Source organism: Grus americana, chromosome 1 (genome assembly GCF_028858705.1).
Source record: "Grus americana isolate bGruAme1 chromosome 1, bGruAme1.mat, whole genome shotgun sequence".
In the NCBI taxonomy this organism is placed as follows: domain Eukaryota; kingdom Metazoa; phylum Chordata; class Aves; order Gruiformes; family Gruidae; genus Grus; species Grus americana.
This window is the reverse complement of record NC_072852.1, coordinates 188610533-188631579: the sequence shown is the minus strand read 5'-3', so window position 1 is coordinate 188631579 and position 21047 is coordinate 188610533. Positions and strand designations below refer to the sequence as shown.

General features: G+C 39.0%; 1 protein-coding gene across 14 annotated transcripts in view; it reads right to left on the bottom strand.

Annotated features, from left to right (window-relative positions):
* The window catches only part of FNDC3A (fibronectin type III domain containing 3A), a 123930-nt gene that overhangs the window by 48143 nt on the left and 54740 nt on the right, over window positions 1–21047 (bottom strand). For 8 of the 14 annotated variants that reach the window (XM_054814442.1, XM_054814471.1, XM_054814531.1 and 5 more), the window contains one exon: window positions 1978–2054. In XM_054814442.1, coding sequence (XP_054670417.1) covers window positions 1978–2054 — 77 coding nt within the window. Of the gene's footprint in view, window positions 1–1977; window positions 2055–4050; window positions 4227–6983; window positions 7112–13406; window positions 13472–21047 lie in introns of those variants that run through there. The other 6 variants (XM_054814423.1, XM_054814432.1, XM_054814552.1 and 3 more) reach the window with 4 other exon arrangements.

The following is a 21047-nucleotide window of genomic DNA, read 5'->3' as shown; positions in this document are numbered from 1 at the left end:
ACTTATGAATTGCTTTTTATGTCATATAAGAAAAAGAAATATGCTTTATTCTGTAGTTATCCTCAACCTCCAACAGAGGACAGTATGCTGTATCGCTGCCAAACAGGGACTGAAGCAAGCAGAGGCATAACAAGAACTAAATGAAAATGGATAGACAAAATATGGTTATGCTGAAGTTGTTCTTCCAGGCTGATGGCTTTAGACATTTAGCTGGTTTCCAATTTCTCTCAAAACATATCTGCAGTTACTGACATTTAAAAATATACTATGGCTGAAGAAACCATGTAAGTTACTTTGCTGGGACTGCATTAAGTCTGGGATAACTCTTAGCTCAACAGTGTTCGACTTTCCTGTTTGCAAGACTACTAGCAAATCTTCTGGCTTGTAACAGGAACTTCCATCATAAACCACAACGGCTGGCATGTTTTGTCAGCAGTAAATACTTCAGAAGCTTTATAAACTACACGTTTTCCTAGACTATGATACTTCTACTCAGATGAAAACAGCAGACATGAGCTCATTCCACCTGTACTCCGAGCTGGATAGATGTGAGACACCTTCAGTTCAAAAGTCAGAGCTGTGTTAGCACAATACTCGCACTAACGAGCTCCAATGAAAGGCTGACAAGCACGCCCCAGCAAGGCCCAGTCCTTCAGCCTGCCTGCTGCAAGCTGTCCTCAAAGGAAGGATAAATTAATTTCATAAAGATTATTAACACTGTCACAGGTTACACAACTTTTTAAACATTAAGTACTTTATCAGCTGAAATTAAGTACTCAAGAAATATGGTAAAATTCAGAATTTTACTTATCTCAAAAATTCTTTTGGTTCTTTAAAAAATAATTCTAAATAGGAATCAAGACGTTTTTACTATGACGTAAAGGTAAATGGGCTTTCATGATTATTTTTAATTAACTTTTCTTCTGCCTGTTTGGGAACTCAACTATGAAGGACGCATGAATCAACTTATTGGCCAGCTTTCAACAGATGAAAGGTAAAACCACGGAGCATTAGCCTGCATAACTTAACAGCCTTTTCCTTTGCTAGAGGACAATTTTTTTTAATGCAGTTCAGGTAATTTGTGTAACATCTGCTGGACGCCGTGGGGTTTTTGGTTGCATTTTACGCGTTGTAGTCTCTTCTCTGTGTACACCATGAGGTGCATGCTGAGTCACTGGTTACTACAACAGAACATCACGAGAAAGACTTACATTATGGAGAGTGGTATTCATCTGCTCTAACTTCCAGGTCTGACCTACTAACTCCTAGGCTCATTCTGCAGTTGAGGGAAATAAAGAGACACTATCTAGAAGGCCACACATCTCATTATAGTACATGTGTCAAAAATAGCCAACAGGAATCATCCTTTTAATCTACTTCAAAGGATGTCCAGGTTATCTAGCTCACTTTTAATTTTCAGGCATCTAGATGAGGAATTGTACAGCACAGAAAATCAGAGCCCCATTTTAAGATAAGCTGTGGAAGCACGTATTATACAATAATTTATCCCCAATGGGCAGCAGCCATTTTTTCCATATTTTTACTACACTTTTTCTAACTGATCTGTTTTACTCCTTGTCTACAGGGAACTTCCTAGACATGAACTATGTATGTATATAGAATTATATTGGTGCCAGAAGAAAACATCCACTAACCCAGAATTCAGTACAGGTCCTAGACAATGAACTATTTGGATCATGACTGTAGTTTATGTTCAGAGGGTATCAAGTACATTAGGACCCTGAACTCCACAAGGAACTGTGCTTGTTACTGTCACGTAAATAGTTTATATATACCTAAACAAGCACATATACAGCATGAGAAGTCTTCCATCACAGAGATACTACAGGACATCTCCCCTTATTCACTTGCTTGACCATGGTGGCTCTGAAACTAGAGTCTGAATTAGCTATTTTGGTTCTACTCCCATAATTTGCATGAAAAGAAATACAATAAGAATCAAATGAAGGGACATACCTGTGGGGCATATCCAGGAGGCACATAAATAGTAGGCACTGAACCATTTGGGGACATCATTGGAACCTGAGCAGGACCTAAATGGGTTACAGAAATATTCAGTACAGCACCAATTAATAATTTGACAAAGTTCAAAGAACATACTGAATGGCAAAATCTCTGTGAAAAATATACAAGATAACGTGAATAAACAAAGGCAATGAAATGTACAGATAAAATCATAACAAAGGGCACTCTTGGAAATCTAAGAAACAGTTAGAAAAAAAACACCAGAAACTAAATTTAAAAAAAAATCACCAGCAGATACTTCCCCCTTCTCTGTCAGTAAGCTCACAAAAGAGCTTATGTCAAAACTTCTTAACAGGTGACAAGTCAAAAGAGGTATCCCAAGATGAAAAGACAATAGAAAAGACTTTAAAACAGAAACACCACCACCCCTCCATATTTGAAACAAATTACTGAAATCAGATAGTATTCAGTTAAGAGTTGTAAAGAAAATTACTTATAAAATTGCTGGTTTGTTTCTGTGGTCTTATTACCTAAAGAGGTCTTAGTACCAGAGGAGCGGGAGGTGACAAACAGGACACTAACTTAACATCCCAGGGGAAAGCCAATGTATTACAAACCAGTAAGTCTACTCCTACTAATGGAAAAAGTTATGATACCATGATGATCCTTGTACCATACAAACGGGAAAGAACAGAGTTTTCAGATGCTTAGATAAATATAACACAATGGGGATATGTTAAGGTGGCATTTGTAGATAAAGTAGTGCCTGAAAAATCTGATACCTTCAAAGAGCACAGGGATGCTATCACATACTTGGATTTTCAAAAAGCTTTTGACAATCTTTCTCAAAGACTCTTAAAGAAGTAATGCTGCCTTTGGTTAAAAAGGGAAAAGGGCTTCTCACAAATAACTAACTGGCTTGAGAACAGGAAATAAGAGAAGTAAATGATCAGCTTTCAAAGTGCCTAGAGGGACTGAAGGAGTCCCAGAGGCATGCAAAGATTAATGTGTTCAATGTATTAATGAAATTTCTGGAAAAGAAAATGAACAGCGAGGTAACAAATCTTTAGTATGCTCTCAGAGAGCTGGCAAAGGATCTCACAGTACTCAATGACCAGGTAATAAAAAAACAAAAGAAATAGTGCTGACAAGTACTGAGTAATGCACCTGGACAAAACCAACAGTGATAAGCCATAAGTTAGCTGCAAATAAGCTACTATGGAGTTACTACGCATATTTCTAAGGAAATACCAGCAAAGCATTGTTCAGTGACACTTGAAGTAAGAAAGACAACATTAAAAATCATTACTAACACAACAGAGAACAAGCAGAAAGCATTATTATGCTGCACTGTAAATCCACACTGTACCTCAATACCTTGAGCGCTATGTACAGTGCTTGTCTCCACCTTCCAAAAATAACATACAGAACTAGAAAAGGACAAAAAAAAAAAAAGAAAAAGAAAAAAGAGAAGCTTACAGTGGCTTTCCACCTGGTTATCAGGAGAGATTAAAGAGATCAGGATTCTTCCACCTGAAGATGGCTGAAATGTAAAAGGGCTGGCAGCAGAGAAATAGTAAAAGACCTATAAAAAAAGCACCCACAAACTGCCTGAAAATGGGAAGATAGATAATTTACAGCTTCTTATGTGGTATTAAATTAGATAAAGTGGTAAAAGGTTTAAAAGAGATAAAGCAATTTCTCATGAAATGCACAACCAAATTGTGTAACTCCTTGCTTTAAGAACATTGTGGAAAGTAAAGGTTAGGTTCAGAAGTTGTTAAGCAAATTGAGAGAAGTAATCCATTAAGAGTTGTAAAAAACACAAGTATTACTTTTGCTTCAGCAAGCTAGAAACAAGAAAGTTATTTCTATGTGCCTGCCCCATCCTTATGCTCTCCCCTTTACTATTTGATACTGGCTTCTATAAGAGCAAGCACATTGGCACAGGCTTCAAGACGGACTGACCACAGATGCCCTTACATTCTTGTGTTTAAAATACACAAGTCAACAATCGCTGAAGTTTAGTAATTAAAGAAAAACTGAAACACAATATAATCTGACCAGGTTTTGCAGCAGGTGCATAAGGTTGGGATTCAGACACTCCAGGCTGCATTTTCCAAATTTCCAATTCAGTGTAGTGAAGCTACCAAGAGCACCAATCCAACTCTTAGTGAAGATTCGATACTGCTTCTCAAAGGCCGTTCACAGTTCCACATTAATGTTTTATAAACTGAGTTAAGATCTGTAAGTGGAAAGTACTAAGTAAATACAAAGTACAGTATATAAGATTAGCGTACCTCCTTCTGATAAGTATGAACTTGACAGAAAAATAAAGATAACTATGTTTGAATGCTAAGAGCAGGGAAAAAGGACCAAAAAGTATTCTTTAAAAAAGCAGCATGTAATCCAACTTGATTACACATACTATAGGGACTTCTTTAGAATAAGATATAGAACTTTTGAAATGTATTACCTAAAAAGAATCACAGTTTTTTTCTCAATGAAGTGTTAACCCACAACTGGGCAAAGAGACTTTTTGAGAACAAGGTCTTAATTGAAAGACTCATTGAACTGTCTGAACTGCGTAACAGCAAAGAATATAAGGGCTACAGTAAGCTATAAATTGAGAGGTGAACCTTCTCTGGGTCTTTTTGTTCAGGTGAAACTCAAAAATATTTCAGTGAAAGTTTCTCCTGAGTATGAAGTGCTAAGTGAAGTGAAAAGTAGCAAAAGAGAGGCTGAGGAAGTGCTATAAAGCATTAGCTTAAAAAAATTCAAAAAGGTCAACAGTAATGGAAGCATATTTATCATAAGTTGCCATTCAACCAAATAATGGTTTAAATTCTTATGCAAGAAGGTGGATTTTACACAGCTTGTATCTTGTATTGCTTACTTGCAGTTTTTCCATAATGAATACAAACAACTGACACTTATATTAAATTCACAATTTTAAACTATGTAAGTTTCAGGTAAATGGAGAATTAAGACCATAGTTACTTGAACTTTTTACAGCAAACTCAGTGTCCTCGGGGGATGAAGGAACTCAAACATGAACAGCCTGTTTCTTTGTGAACTGGCAGGTATCTCTGTGTTTGGCTTTTTTGTTTTGTTTTGCTTTAAATGTCTAAAGCATATTGTTTAACAATCTTTTTAAAGCTTATTTATTTAGCGCTTTAATCTCTCCGACAAACAAAAAAAAGCGGTTATCTCCAATCCAGTACAAAGGTTGATCCACAAAGCCATTTTCAGTATACCTATAACCTAGCACTCACAAAAACAGACATAAAGGCAATGTACAAACCTGAAAAATTATTGCAGAGTTGGAATAGAGTCAAATTGGTAGTTTGAAAACTTGCATCCCCTCTTTAGCACTTTCAGGCTCCAAAATTAATGAAAATAATTTTTTAATATTCCAGATGTGAGAGTGAACTCTAATTTACATCTGATTAGATTTCCACATGGCTGTGGAATGAAGTTAGATTGCAGAGGAACATTCAAGAAAATGGAAAGCATGAAAGAAAAGTTAGCAGACTTCATTTTAATGAAGGTCTTTACAGTGAATAATTGATTTCTTGACAGAAAGCATATTATACCTGCAAAAATTAAAAAGAGCTTTCCTGTATCTAAAGATAAAATGCTAAGATGCTATAAAACCAGGGTCTGGTTTTCTTTTTTTCCTTTTAAACACAACTAATGTGAAGATCTTGTCTCTACATCAGTGAAATACACTGCAAGAAGAATGTTCATGCTTTTAAGTATTGGTTGGACTGGTGTATGACAAAGCCAGAAGGTTTTACCATGAGGTGAGAATGATTATAAAGTACCAGCAAACAGCAGCATCAGGAATTCGTGTTAAGCAAACATCTAATTTTCTATATTGCACATAAATGGAATTGACTTCATTCAAATCACTATATTATTAATGGTGATGACTTGACCGTTGTAAAAGGAGGTCTCGAATCTTCTATATACTTTCAAGTATACAAGTTTGCTTATATAAGAAGTGGAAAAGAAGCATTGTGAGAGACAAAGCCAAACACATAGCTGTGGTTTGTACTTTATTCCTGAAAAATGACTCATCAGACGCAGTAAAGGTTTATTTAACTCAACTGAACCCAAGAAACAGATGTTTCACCACACTTTCAGTTTATTATTGTCCTGAAATTTGCTGTTTCACTACTATGAAAGGGTAAACTTGTAAAGTCTCTATGTCTAAGACTTTGTCCTAAGTTTAAAAACAAAACATCAAGGTGCCTATCGAAGATTACATAAAACTTGGGATATGTGACCTGAAACAGAAAAGACATAAAAAAAAATGCCAACAACGGAAGGAATCTCTCCCCCCAGCAATAGCAGGTGAAGTTATCCAACATGTCTGAGCAGACTGTAAAAACCTCATTATGCTCATTACAGCCACCACAAACGTGTAGCAAAATCAACAGCGCTGCACAGTCGCTGGGATCTAAACATAGCAACTCCTGAAAATTTGAGGACATCGCCACCGCTTGCCTGACAGATATACCATTTCTGTTTATTTTAACCATTTAGCATCGCTCCATTTCAGGTCGCTTCTAAAAGCGTCTGGCAAAGGTGAACACCGTGGGTTTCCAGCTCAAAAGCTGCACTTGCTCACCGCCTGCGTGAGCGAATACTCTTCCGGGGCAGTAACCGCCCATAGCCCTGCTCTTATAAAACCCGGGCTCGTAATGGCCTCCCAGCGCACAGCCTTCCTGCTCCCTTAAGGCTCTCGGGGCCACCACAGCCCCCCAGGCCCAGCCAGCCACCCCCCTCCAGAGCCCGCGCATCACCGAGAGAGGGGTTTCGCAGCGCCCGGATTCCCCACGTCTTTTTTTTTTTTTTTTTTTTTTCCTCCAGCCGCCACAGCTTTTCCCCCATCGGCCAGTGCCGCACCAGCCGCAGGGGCTGCCTGCAGCGCCGCGCCCTGCTTTTGTGTCTTACCGCGGCGGCCGAACCGGGCAGCCGGGAGACCTTACCGCTCATTTCGGGTTGGGCAGCGGGCGGACCGGGGCCGGGCCGGGGCCGGGCGGGCGGGCGGCTGCTCCCCGGCGCGCCACGGCAGGCGGGGCGGCGGCGGCGGGCGGGGCAGCTCGGCTCACTCAGGTGCGCGGTTGCCCGCTCCGCCCCGCGGCCCGCTCCGCCCTGCCCGGGCCGCGCCGGGACCCGGGCCAGCAGCCCCTCGGCACAAGCGGTGACGCGGCCCTGGGCTTCAAGGAGCGGGCGCGGAGGCTTTTCGGAGGGCAGCATCCCCACCGAGGAGGGGTTCCTTAGCCATCCTGCAGGACTACTGCTCTGGTTTTTACTGTAGCCTACCAATTGTCATTGGCTGCTGTGAGCCAAGTTCTTTAGCTGAAAGCTTCTATGTTAATTAGCATAATTAAGTTATAAAGGATTACTTCAGCCCAGTCCTTCCACAGGATTTACCTTTAGCTGAACTGCTAATCAGTTTACACCTAAGAAAGGAGGTGCACAAACAGATCTGGTTGCAAAGAAACACTTTCTGGAATCGTGTTCAGAAAGCTGCAATGACTTTGATACTAATCTATGTGGATACTGTGGCTCATGAACACTGCTATACTTAGCATTAGTCTAATGTGAACAGTGATGAATCACTGTTATCCCCAGGAGGAAATAGCATTCAGGATTTACTGCAGCACATTAGGTTAACTATGGCTCTATAACCGAACACCCACACTTTGACATCACACAGGCGATGATATGCATCACTGACGCAAGCACTGACAGGATCAAACACAAAGGCCACAGCAGCTGAAACAATAGAGCGCACAGCTGACGTAGCAGCACACCCCTCTCACACTGATGGGCTGCAGTAAATCAATAGACCCAGATACCACAAATAGTTGCACCACTCCATCTTTTACATAATGGCTAAGACTTCAAAGTTTTATTTTGGGCACCCAGCAGCTACAATTAATTACAAAAACCAGTAACAACAACCACCACCAATTGGTCTACATTTGTCTTGTAAGCTGTGCCTGGAAAATACTTCCAAATTAATACTTTAGGTTAACAGGCACTGAAAAATTGTCAGATAGCATCAGCAGCTTTAAATTTACTAGGTGTGATGTAATCAAGGTGAGTAATAACAAAAAAAGAAAGGCGAACACAGAACTTACTGTTAGGCCTGAACTGGGGAAGAAGCACAAGAAGGAACTGTGGACACTGCAAGGACACAGGCAATCAGAAGACTTCAGTTTGTGATGCTGTCAATTTAACATATTCCTTATGTTCTGAATTCGTCCTGACAAAACAATCCCTTCCCCCATCCATCTGTCTACTTCTGCCATCAAGGCTGGGGAACGGCAGCTGACAAAGCAGCAACATCAATTTAAATACATTAATTGGCTACAAAAATCTATCAGTAGACTGCTGGCTGGCAAATGCAAGGAAAAACTGAAGCTAAAATTGTTCACATAGTTCCTTTCAAAAGCAGGGGAAAAAAGCATCAGTTTGATCCGCAGACACTTTGGAATAGTGGGTAAAAGAAAGCTATGAAGCCTAACTACAGTATTTCTTTCCCATGAAACCATATGTACATATTCAGAAAAAAAAAAAAGATATGAAATCCCTTCTACAGGCAAAGTGCAGAGATGACAGGTTCCTATAGCGCTTTATCTTTAATACAGCTGTTGGTTTTCTTTTATAATGGCCTTATGTATATTCAAAGGAAAAAGGTGACAATGGTTTCTATGTTGAAATGTTAAATGTACTTTCATTTCACCTGTTTCTAAACAATGACCACTGCACAGTTTTGTGATTAAAAAAGACTGTGAGTCCATGCTTCTGAATGGCGCAACTTCACAACCTGAAGTTCAACTTGGGAGCTTGCAGAAGGATGATTTTAGTCTTTTGAGATACTCCAACAAGTATTTTGTTTTTATACTTTCTTTCTGAAGCGATTGTGTGGCACAGTGATCAATTCTATCCTACTTTGTTAACAAAAAGTACCAATGAATCAAAGACGTTAATGTGGAAATACAACACAGACTTTGTATGGTGCAGCCTAGATTGTTAAATTACTCTATTTGATTTGCTGTTTTAGGTTTAGACTTAGGTAATTATTTAGTAACTACATGGAAGAGTTATGTGAAAAAATTACGCTCTCTCTCCCTCATAGTCTTCCAATTTAAGTATCAGGTGAAACAAATTATTGCATTTCAAAGGGAGTAAAATGTGATAGACCATTCCTAACACAAGAGCAGCTTTGATGAAAATGGTTTTCTTCTTAGCAGGAAAAAATAATCTGCACTTGTTCTAATCTAACTGCCTCGCATATTTGCTTAGCTATTTCCTCAAGGACAGCCTGATTTCCTAGCACTTACGCTGAGCGGTACTGATCTGCAACTTTTTCAGACTAATATTTAATATTTGTGCATACTGCTTAATCATGTTCCATTTGATTCACAACATTAAGGGTAAACTACAATTTAATCATCTAACAGTTATTACCACTAGAATTTGTTTTTTTCTAATCAGGTGATTTTTTTTTTTTTGTGCCATATAGCACTGCAGACCAGAAAGTAAAAATGTTAAACACTACTACTGATAGTTAGCTATGGTTAAGAAGTGAACAGCACAAGTGAGTCTCAGCAGCTGGCAGTTCTTGGTGTGTAGATGGTGCCTTCTACAAAAGAGCACGTTGATTCAGAGAAGAGAGATCTTGGAAGGAACAAGCATTAACTCCCCACCTCAGCTGTGCCAAAAATGACGTAGTATAATTACTTCTAAAGGCCTTTTTGGCATCATTATATTGAACTTATTACACTAATGAGTTATTTTTTCTGTGCATACTTACCTGGCTACACCAATTTGAAACGGGAGTGCAAAATTAGCTGGCATGTTCTGCTATCTCAGAGCTGGCATTCAGAAGTCCCCCCCTCCTTTGTGCAAATGTCTTAATATTCCCTCCCCAAATTATTATACACATACATATGTGTGCGTATATATGTATCTACATACAGATTATGACTTGAATGACTTATACAAATATGATGTATTAAGAAAATCAATATCATACATATAAATGCTGAAACAATTTTACCAAATTCTAGGATAGATTATTTTAAATCTATGTATGAAAATACACAGAAGAATCCGTGGATATAATAAAATTCTGTTTGCGCAAACTGTGATTGAGTATTACAACACATATAGTGTCAGAAACTTGAGCACGCAATTAATACCAAAAAAGGCGGCCACGAGAAAATTCAGTGCCCAACTCAAATTTTTATTTCTATCCAAGGCAGACACCTCTAAAGATGTAATTACTCTGAGTCCCTGGAATCTACTAATAACATGTACTTTCATTTGAAAACTGGAAGACATAAAACTAAAGTTAGCAGGATGTGAGGTGTCACAGTTTTCCACGAATCCCATTGTCCTGGTTCTGGCTAGGATAGAGTTAATTTCACAAGGAGCCAGGACAGGTGAGCCAAGCTGGCCAGGGGGCTATTCCATACCATGTGACATCATGCTCACCATAAAAGGGGGCCAGTTGGGCAGGGGCGGGTTCGGCGTGGCTCCAGGACTGGCTGAGCATCCAGTCGGTTGGTCGTGGGATCGGTAAATTGCTTTCTGTTATCACCCATTGTGAATATCTGTTATCAGTACTGTTGTTGATTGTTTCCCTCTCCCTCTCACATCACCCATAGTACAGGATTCTACATGATTTAGCAGAAAGAGGGAAAACTAGGTAAATCTAGAATGACTTTGGCTCCACAACTAGAGTTTTAGGGTGCAAAACCAGGACTAAATCTTGGTCTTAGTAAAAGGTTAAAGGTTAACAATAACTGCTGATTTAAAAAAAACCCTCACACCCAACAGCTCTGTCCCACTGAAATTTTACTCTCTTAGATGTAATTCTTGCATTAGGTGAGTGAGTTTGCTGCTCTGGTCGGATGAAATGGTGTTCTATAACAATACAGAGAAATGGAAAGAGAGTTCAGTCCTACAGGACTTCCTCTCTTCATACTCTCCACTTACAATTATTTTTATACCTACGTTAAAGGTGTTCACTTGAGTCCACCAACAAAGATTCTACCAACAATGCAGTTCCACAAACAAATTTTCAGATGTAGGCTTCTAAACTATGAAATAAATTTTGAAGTAACACATTATTACATAGTTTTGTTTCAAATCATGAGCAAAGAAAACAGTTCCTGAAGCTGACAATTCAAAAGGTGACATTTGGTAATGTGAAATCCTTCTGTCATGACACAAACTGTAGGGAAAAAGCCCCAAGCAAATTACGTAATCATCACACGACAAAAATGAGACATAAGACCAAACCGAAAACATCTGATGTTACACACTTTACACTTTGAAGCATCTAAAGCAAACACTTGGCTTCAGCAGGGTGATTCACTGGCTGCCTCCGGAGGACAAGTCTGTGCTTCTGCACATTTATCATACTGAATGACACAAATCATTAAGCACAGACAGTGCATCCTCAAGATATCTGGTTCAGCCCTGCTCTAGTCACTCTTCTCTCCAATTTCAGGAGAGTACATCAAGTTTTCTGAGAGTAGATTCCTACTGTCAGGAAAAGAAGGTCTTCCTGTTCAGTTAGTAGGTAGACTAAATTATGTGCTATGCTCAAACAGATTAACCCCACAGCTTGCTCCTGTCTAGGAGAGGGCTGTGAACATGAGATTATGGAATAAGTTGGGTCACCTCTGCTGAAGATGGGCCACTAGAAACTGAAATGCAACACACTAAGCTCCTGCCCATGCTAGAGATGCTTAACTCCTTTAATCCAAGAGCTTCTAAATGGAAAATACAGAGCCAGCCTTTAAAAGGGGAACCAGAACCCAGGACTTCACCTAAATCATACAGCAATTCCCATTACATCAATAGAAAAAGGCACATTGCCTTCCTGTGCAGTTTCCTTCTAGAATCTTATCTTTTTTTGAGATGAAGATGCCCATCTCCAAAAGATGACATGGAGAAAAGTCTAAACTCAAGAATATCCCAGACCTTCATGGCTAGGAGACTCTGCTGGAATTGGGAGCTACAGGTTCAGATTCTGTGGTACTTCGTAGAGCCAAAAACCTCAGATCTCCTCGATTCTGGGCACGTGCTTTAACCAATTTCCTGTGCTGATACGGTTTGCATTTGGGGATAAACTTAATATAGCCCAAGTATTTGTAGTCTTTCTTTTTGGAGAGAGAGAAAGGCAACATTTATGTACTGTCTCTACTTTGTCTCTGCTCCGGCATGTCTTTGATATCTGGCTTCTGGCTGTCCCCCTGCAGCCTCATGTTTTGTACAATTACAGGCATGTAGGGAAGTCCATGGTCAAAACAGGAGAAGCAATGGGTTAAATGTGCTTGCTAGGATTAGGTCATGATTCAGTGGCTGAGACCTGGGCTGCATCTGAGACTTCTGCAGCTAAGAGCTTCTTAAGTTAGAACCAAGGTGGAATCCAAATACCCTGAACAACAAGACTCCTTGTGATTACAGTTCATCACGCAGACATAGTTTTCTCTGTCTTTCCACCAATAACAAGACAAACCTATGAATTTAGCTAAAATAGGGGATGCTCTGAAGACAGTGGAAATACAAGTTTGACTGAAAAACTACTGATCTTGAAAATTCTCAATAACATTACACCTGACATGATAAATACTTAGAACATTTAGATTAAGACTTCTGATTCTGCTAATGCCTTAAGGTCGACACACAAGAATTTTCACGTTCAAAAAGCTTTGCAGAAATTTGATCCCAAATTAACTAACCCCAAATCAGAGTACACATTAAAAAGAACTGATGTTCTTATATCTAAGATGTCAGACTTAGCAACATAGAAAGGCACCACGCTTACGACAAACACCTGCAGCCTCTTCTGTAGTGAAATGTTTCTACTATCATACAGATCACTAAACACCTTCAACCAATTCCCACTGCAAACCTCACATTTTACTGTTGAAAGTGATTTGAAAGTTTTTTTCATGGTCTGGGTTAGGGTAAAAAAAAATCATCATCACAGGCTAAATAATAAAGTCTTTTAAAATTTTTATTCAAATCTTTTAAACTTGTTTTAGCATTTGAAATTTAAAATTAGGTCTTTTTTGTGTTTTATGTGACAAAGGCTCCTTGATTCTCCACAATGAACTCTTTACAGATCCCACACAGGGAAAGTATCTAAGCTCAAACATTAACAGCATCTATGACAAAGATTGTCATTGATAAAAAGCTTTCAACAATGTTAATAAATATGTATTATCAGAAAGAAAGTATCTGGTAAAGCAGTAAGCAGGGACCAGACACAAAGATAATTTGCTCTGTAACCAAATACATTTTAGAAAGTAACATACCCACTGCTTTGGCAGCCAAAATGAACTCAGAGCCAGAAAGAACTATGTAAGGAATCTACTTACCTGTGCCAAACAAGAGGCCAGGGATGAAACAACTAACTTGGTTCAGACTTGTGAAAGCTGTCATTCTAAACCAGAAGAAAGGGGAAAAGACACATTCATGCAGTGGAGCTCCTTACCATAAGTTATATATGGATCAATATAGCCCTCTACTAAGGAGCTGAGACAAGAAAATTTCTTAATAACTGGACAGGAAATGTGCCCTTTGTGCAGAAACCTTTTTATTGTTTCACTACTGTCTGGATGCAAAAGATCTAAATTTTCTGTTGCTGGACCGTCAGGGCTCAAGGACTGAAAAAGACTTAATGAATCAAGTCTATTCACCTGCAATTGCAGCTTCATTCCTCTCCCCCATTATCATACATCCAGATCTATCATAAATGGTTTCTATGTAAAAGCATCAAGAGCAATCTTAAAACAGTCACTTCTTTTACCCATACGTCTCCCACTGAAGTGCTGTTCTAGAGCACCACTCTCCTATGTAGCCAGGAGGTTTTTTGTAATTAGATAAAAGTTATTCACAGCCATTTGACATCCAACTGAGCTCTAAACCAGCTCTGGCATTAACTATTAAGTTTGGGTTTTTGGGGATTTTTTGTGGTGTGGTTTGTTTTTTTGGTGGGTTTTGTTTTTGTTTTTTTTTAAATCTTTGGTGTTTACTTACCTATTTCTGACAAAACTCATTTTTAGCCAAATCAGCCAAGCTCTTCTACTCTCCTTTCGTAAAACAGGCTCCTCATTCTCCTGAATATCCTACTAGCTCTTTTCTACAACACCTGGATTCAACTTCATTTCATCTTTTGTAAACATGAATTACCAAACCACAGATGAGGTCTCAGCAGAATCCTGTAAAATGCTAGTAAACATCCCAAGCTGTACTAGCAACTGCCCTGATGCATTTTATGATCACAGTAACCTTTACAGATACATTACACTGGAGATAATACCTATCTTGTGAGTCAAATAGCTTGCCTGCTTCCTCCTCCTCCTTATCAAGTTTCAAGTGAGGAGATCCCCATTTATAATTTGTTAATCTTATGCATGACCTTGCATAGCATATAACTGCATTTCACTCAGTTCAGAGGTACCATTCAAACAACGCTCCTTTAGACAGTTAATGCATGTTCTTGTTGATCTTTTACCACTTCTGGAATACAGATTTCCTGTGCCATTGGGGTTGTATGGATGAAAATGCCAAGTACTTCTAGAACATCTTGACAGCTGAAAGATACCTGAGTGCATTGGTTTCTGAGTGATTAAGAAGGGATATATTTACAGGGATATATTCTAGGCTAGCTGTGCATCATGCTTTAGCATTCAATGCTTTCCTATTTCATCCACAATTTAAAACCTTATAAAAAAACCCAAAACAGTAAGGTTATATTGAATCTGCTGGAGCTTTTTAGAGATAGAGATCAAAAAACATTCTGTACTATGCTTTGAATTTTGCAGCATAGAGAAAGGCAACATGCAGGTATCTGGCCTCAAGACTCCACTGCATACCTGCAATTCTTTACACCTGCATTCTCTAGTATGTCTATTTACTTCCCACCAGCCTTCATATCTCCCAAAGCCATATCCTATATATATATATAACCTGATATTCAGCCTCTTTTTCTAGGTGGCATGTTCCCAGGCACTTCAGACCTCCATCCAGCTCTCTGAAGCTGCACAGAAATGTTTACCTGTGAATGTATTACTTGTCCAGACTGAGCAGCACAACACCACCATATGAGATGGCCTAGCAACATACATTTATGTGCTTCTGAAAAGAACCCCAAACCCAACACCCTTCTATTTAACTACTGTTACTAAGACTAGATTCTTTCCCATCAAAAACAATGGATCTATTTTTCAGATGAGAGAATGAGGCTCAGTAACTGAAAAAACCAAACCAACACACTGAAATTCTATGAACCTAATGCACAGTTGGAAGGCTATTATGGGCAAATCGGTGCTCTGGATGGTAAAGACCTGTCAGAGGATGAACTAGGGAAACAACCTACAGATAAAGCTGTGTGGGCGCATAAATAAGATTCCTAGTCTAGCATGTGTCATATCTTTGCTGGAAAGGAATGCAAGGAAACTTGAAAGTGTATATAGCTGCAATTAAGAGAGAAGATAGGGTATTTCCAAGGTACTTTTTCCTCCTTTTTATGCAATCTTTGTGTAAAAATTAGAAGGGTGTAGGAAGCATAAAACCACACCTTTTACAAATATTTTATTGAGAAGGCTACATACACAACATGTCAGATTTACAACCTGTGTAGAAAAGTACTGTTCTAACACACATGGACCTGAAGTCCACAGTAAAAAGTGATCAAACCATCAACAACCAATCTCAAAACCTCACGCTTGCCAGTCCTCTTGTATCCATTTGCAGTACAAGTCAGGGAAATGAGTGGAAGTTAGGCTCACACTAGCCAGTCTTTCACACCTCTGTTCAGCATTTGCCGATATTCACTTTTATTTTTCGGCTCTCTTAGCAGGTGATTTTTAAAACTCATTCGTGGTAGAAGAACTTTAACTGGTTCCAGTTGCTCAGCCTGCCCTTGTAACTTACTAAATATTTTCACTCATTGGTGGATTGCTTAGTCACCAGATGCTCCCCAAAATTGCACTGCCAGTAGTGTCACACGAAATCAGAGGTAGTCACTCTGCTTTTGACCCCCTACTATCCAATTCAGAAAAAAACCCCCACCTTTTTAAGAAAAAAAAAATAGTTTAGCTTTCAAATTCCCAAACTCATCTTGGGCTTTAAGCACTCCAAGGATCTGCCTGCAAGACAGCTTTATTTGTACATACTATCTTTTGAAAAATAAGAATAAAAAGTCAGATGAGATTTCAGATTTAACTGAATTTAAAAGCTAGGTAAGATTAAACTTAGTTATGTTTGTTTTTTAACCTGAACAAAACAGTTCTGTGCCTGATCACAAAAAGAAAAACAAAATATATGGAAAGCACAACAAAAAGTAGGAATAAATGAAACTTAAGTATGTTTCATATAATTTTCTAAATCTACCTGCTACTTCACAGTTTTACTGAGATGTCTCTTGGCTGCATAAACCCTAAGAGCTAACTCTGCCAGGAGAACGGTGCCTTTCAGAGCACAACCTCTTCAAGGCTAAAGCAGCTGAAGATGTAACACAGAAGGACTTAAATGCTGTCTTTCAAGAGACTATCTTAAACTTGTGGGGAAAACAGAAAAAGAGAAAAGCTGACCAGTCTCTGTAGACACATCATTCTTTTATCTGTCACCTTCAGCTTTCATTCTGATTATTAGAAGAGAAGGCTGCAGTATCATTAAGTTACAGCTCCTGGACCTAACAGTTCTTTCCCTGCCCTCTTCCTGGGAATTTGATTGTTTTCACCCACTTTAGTTGTTTGGTTTGTTTTTGGAACTGGCTTGCTAAAGCTATGTGTTTTGAGTAAGGCTTTTTGTACTTCGGGACTTTATCTCAGCCCATGGTCCTGTTGTGGTCTTTGTCCTACTTTAAATAACCTCTCTGCATTTCATAAGATTTTTCTAGGGTTGTTGCAATGCTTCACTATGAAGAGGTCATCATGAAGAACACCCACTATCCTACTCACAGTAACTTACATCTTATTGAAATTATAATTCCATATTAACCATTTTAAGAATTATTAATGAAGCAATAATATAGACTATTGGTTTGGCATTCATAGTTCTCATTGCAGCTCTTTCTTCAGTTGCCTTTGAAGGCACATCCATTCTACCTTTGAATACAACTGTCAAGATCATCCAAAGGAAGCACAATATCCATGGTATTTATGAAGATGACCCATATGTAGAGCACCAAAGGGAAAGGATGAATGAAACTGCTGGAGAATGGCCTTCTGGAAAAAAACCTGAGAACAGGCACAGGAGATAAACCATATGCTCATAGAATAGCTGATTAATCAAAAGGGAAGGAAGGTGTAGCCAGCTTCTCTAGTAGCTCTAATACCATTACCTTGAGACTCATCTACAAGTTATTAAGTGCTGTACAGTCACTTGAAAAAATCTGAGGCCGTTTGGATGGTGTCCTCGGGCACCTGCTCCAGACAACTGCATTTGCTGAAGGACAGCTGGAAAGCCCTTTGTAGTGTGAGAAGGAGCTTCTCTTTGGCAAAAAGAAAACAAGAACAGCACTGGGCATAGTTGTATTTACTACCAGTGAATTCAGTCCTTCCAACTTTGAAACCTTATGTAATTACACTGTTTCTTAATGGCTTTAAGTGGCTGAACTTACATGCTTCTAATTGGTTTCTAACTCACATTACACAGTAGCTGTTTATATTTGTGCACAGCTAGCCTATATGTTTGTAATGACCTTGTTATCTTTCTCCTCTTCTTCCTTTCCCTCATTTGGATAATAAACTGCTTTAGATGTAAAACATATTGCTGCATGTCTGCAGAAGGAAGAGAGGGAAAGGAAGTTATATTACCAGGATTTTAATGAAGTAGAAAAGTGTCATGATCATGTAACTCATGTAAGCTGACAAAACCTCAGTCGTTTAACAGACAGTCAAAAAAAGACAACTATAATCATTTACTATTAATAACACATGCACAGCCATATCTACCAAGCCATACGCTGCTGATTCATCCATTAGAAAAAAGCAAAACTAAGAACAAATTCCTGGATTCAAAGTTGCAACATTCAGTTAGATATGACATTCTGGCAAGAAAAGCGTACCTGGACCCGTGCAGACAACACAGTAGCCTTGCACAGGTGAAAATGAAGGAAAAGGAGTCTAACCGCCTGGTCTCTTTCTGTTGCTACCTTGGCCCTCTGTCTACGCAACAACTTTTAGAATCGAAGGAGAAAGCATGGAGGCAGAGCAATGTCAGGCCCTATAAGCTGCTGGCATGGCCGTGGCAGCCTGGGCGTGCGTGGGGAGCTTGCGGTCTTGAGGAACTCTGGAAGAATAATGGCTGGGAGAGCTGCTCCACAACCATGAATACTTTGGTTTCCTTCCCAGTCCCAGCCCCCCTTCACAACTACCACGTGCCTGACAGCGGTCCGCAAGATAAGGCAGCCTGACTACTTTTTGGAGTACAAATAGAACAAGAGTAAATCAAAATTAATCTGAAGCTATTTCTTTGTTAATAGAAGTCTGAATACTCTCACATTTACAGCTATACATCAAGGATGTAGCAATACAACTTGAATCTCACAGGGTAGAAACATAAAGAAACTGTCATCTAACTATCTGTAGCATTTTCCAGCTGATGACACACCAGCCTGTATTCATATGGTACATGTGGTGAAAAAGGATTTAACAGAAGTCGTCCTTGATGCACAAAGTTCTAGTCTTTCCATTTTTATGAAACCCAGTACGAAGTCAACTTAAAACCATTAAGTTTGAGCTTCTGAAAATAAAAGCACCATTTGTTTTTAAAGAATTAATCAGATAATAAAATTGAGAAACTTTTTTCTCTATTAAGTTAGCAATTTTCATGAAACTTTATTATTTCCATCAACCAGATTGCATCCAATTAAGATACAGAAAATGCTATCAGCCTAAGTTATTCTAAATGATAGGGCATTAAGTGAAAATACTAAGTAAAAATCTTTTTGAGACTCCTCTGCCTGCATCTCTGATCTTTGATTTAGGTCAAACTGCTAACTACTTACATTAGACAAACTTTCTACTTACATTAAAAACCAAGAAGAGATCCAACATAAATTTTCCCCTCTTTTTGCCCTATAAAGCAAGTAGTACGGGTTTATTTCTTTCCCATCAACAGCATAGTCAGGGAATAAAACAGATGAACCGACTGCAATGCCAGGGGCTATTATAATATTGCCAGATGCAACCTGACAAGCTTAATATGCTTCATACAAGACTCATCCAGCTGACTCCAGACACTCAGCCCACAGTAGCACCTGAATCTCAGCAGGCTGAGTTCATACTTCACAGCCTTGTGGGCTAGACATGACTGATGACAGTCATGGAAACCAAGTTTTAGGGGCATTCTCTAGCTGCAACTAAGGGCTGTAACTCCATTCCCAACATGCACATATAAGTACTAGTACCATCTTTGCAAAATGGGAGACGTTAGATGCTCATGGAAATGGAGAGTTCAAAGAGTTCAAATGCGTGAGGACAAAAGACATTCACTGTGGGTACAACTGTGAAACAACACACTCAAACGAGATGTTTTCAGGATGCAGCCTTACTTATTTCAGCTTGTAATAGCCAGGCTTTAGCTTGAGAACAGAGACATCTCATTTAGGTATCTAAAATTATATGTATGCATGGAAGTTAGGACTTTAAACTACCATTATAGCAAGTGGAGATCTAGTCAGTGGAGCCTGGAGAGCTATTAAGTGCAAACTGATGTCAGCTGAAAAGCAGTGACTGTACTACAGCTAGTGACTACATCTTCACTAGTTATAATGGGAGTTTAGATCCAAGGCCACATATAGAAACACACATGTAGACACCTAAAATTAGATGTCTCGGTATGCAGCTGAAGCACTGATATTTCAAACAAATGTCTCCAGAACCTTCCTATAAGTCAGGCTGGGTTTGCAGTGTAGAGCTTGCAGTGTAGTGAAGAGATGGAACAAAGGGAAGACACAAGGGAAGATTAACTGATCAGAATATACAAGAAAATGAGACGTGACTGAACACCTTATAATGAATATAGTAAATTATGAACTCATTTACATCTCAAAATGTGTGAAATAAGTCAAGATAGAATAAAAGTTAGAAAAAAATCTAACAGAAGGAGAAAATAACAAAGACAAAAATGTTATAGACATGTCTGTTTTGTCCATATAAAGATATTAGATTTAACACATTTTAAACAGAAATCAGTGACAGAAAAAAATAGATTTTCCCTAAAATACTCTACAACCAGCATTGTAAAAGAGATCTGAATGCATTTGCCTTTTAACCTGCTTTTTAATTTGCTGCTGCAGAAGGTGACAAAACAGGTGTAGGTTGCTTTTTAATAAAACCTTTGCCAAGTTTCATTTATTCTGGGAATAGCATGTTTTAGAAATCTCATATTTATAATCCTAACAAAATGGGCACAACAGTAATGCAAGCTGCTCTGGCAGAAAAGCAGCATGATAAAGTAAGCTTTTCCAGCAACAGCTTCTTGTAGTTTCCCTGACTGCCTCTTTAAGGGCTGGAAGAGACTGGGACCACCAAGACCTGGTCAGTTATCAGACTGAATGGAGGAGAAGGTCAGGCAGTTCCCAGAGAAGGCTGAGGGAGCTCTGTTACGAGGTTGGTTCTCATGGCTGCTCGCAAAGCAGAAAGAGCCGGATCTAAACAACATGCTTTTGGATTGTTACGGTTTATTTTGGTCAGGGGAATGACCTGGTCTTGCACTACTCTGCAAGTTTTATTGAGTTAATAAAACAAATTTGAAAGATGGTCCTGAAAAGACTGAAGACTGCCTCTGTCCTATTGCAAAAGGGACTACAGAACCAAGTAGACGTAACCTGAGCTACCTTTAATTCAGCACAGCACTAGTAGCAGTATTAGAAAAGCTGCAGGAGCAGGGCTTCGGGCAAGTTTTCCTTGCCAATAGTACTTGAATTATGGACTAGATTTCTCCTATGTGTCAAAGCCAATACATGAGCATCCTATATGCAGTACAGTGAGCGCTTAAATCCATCA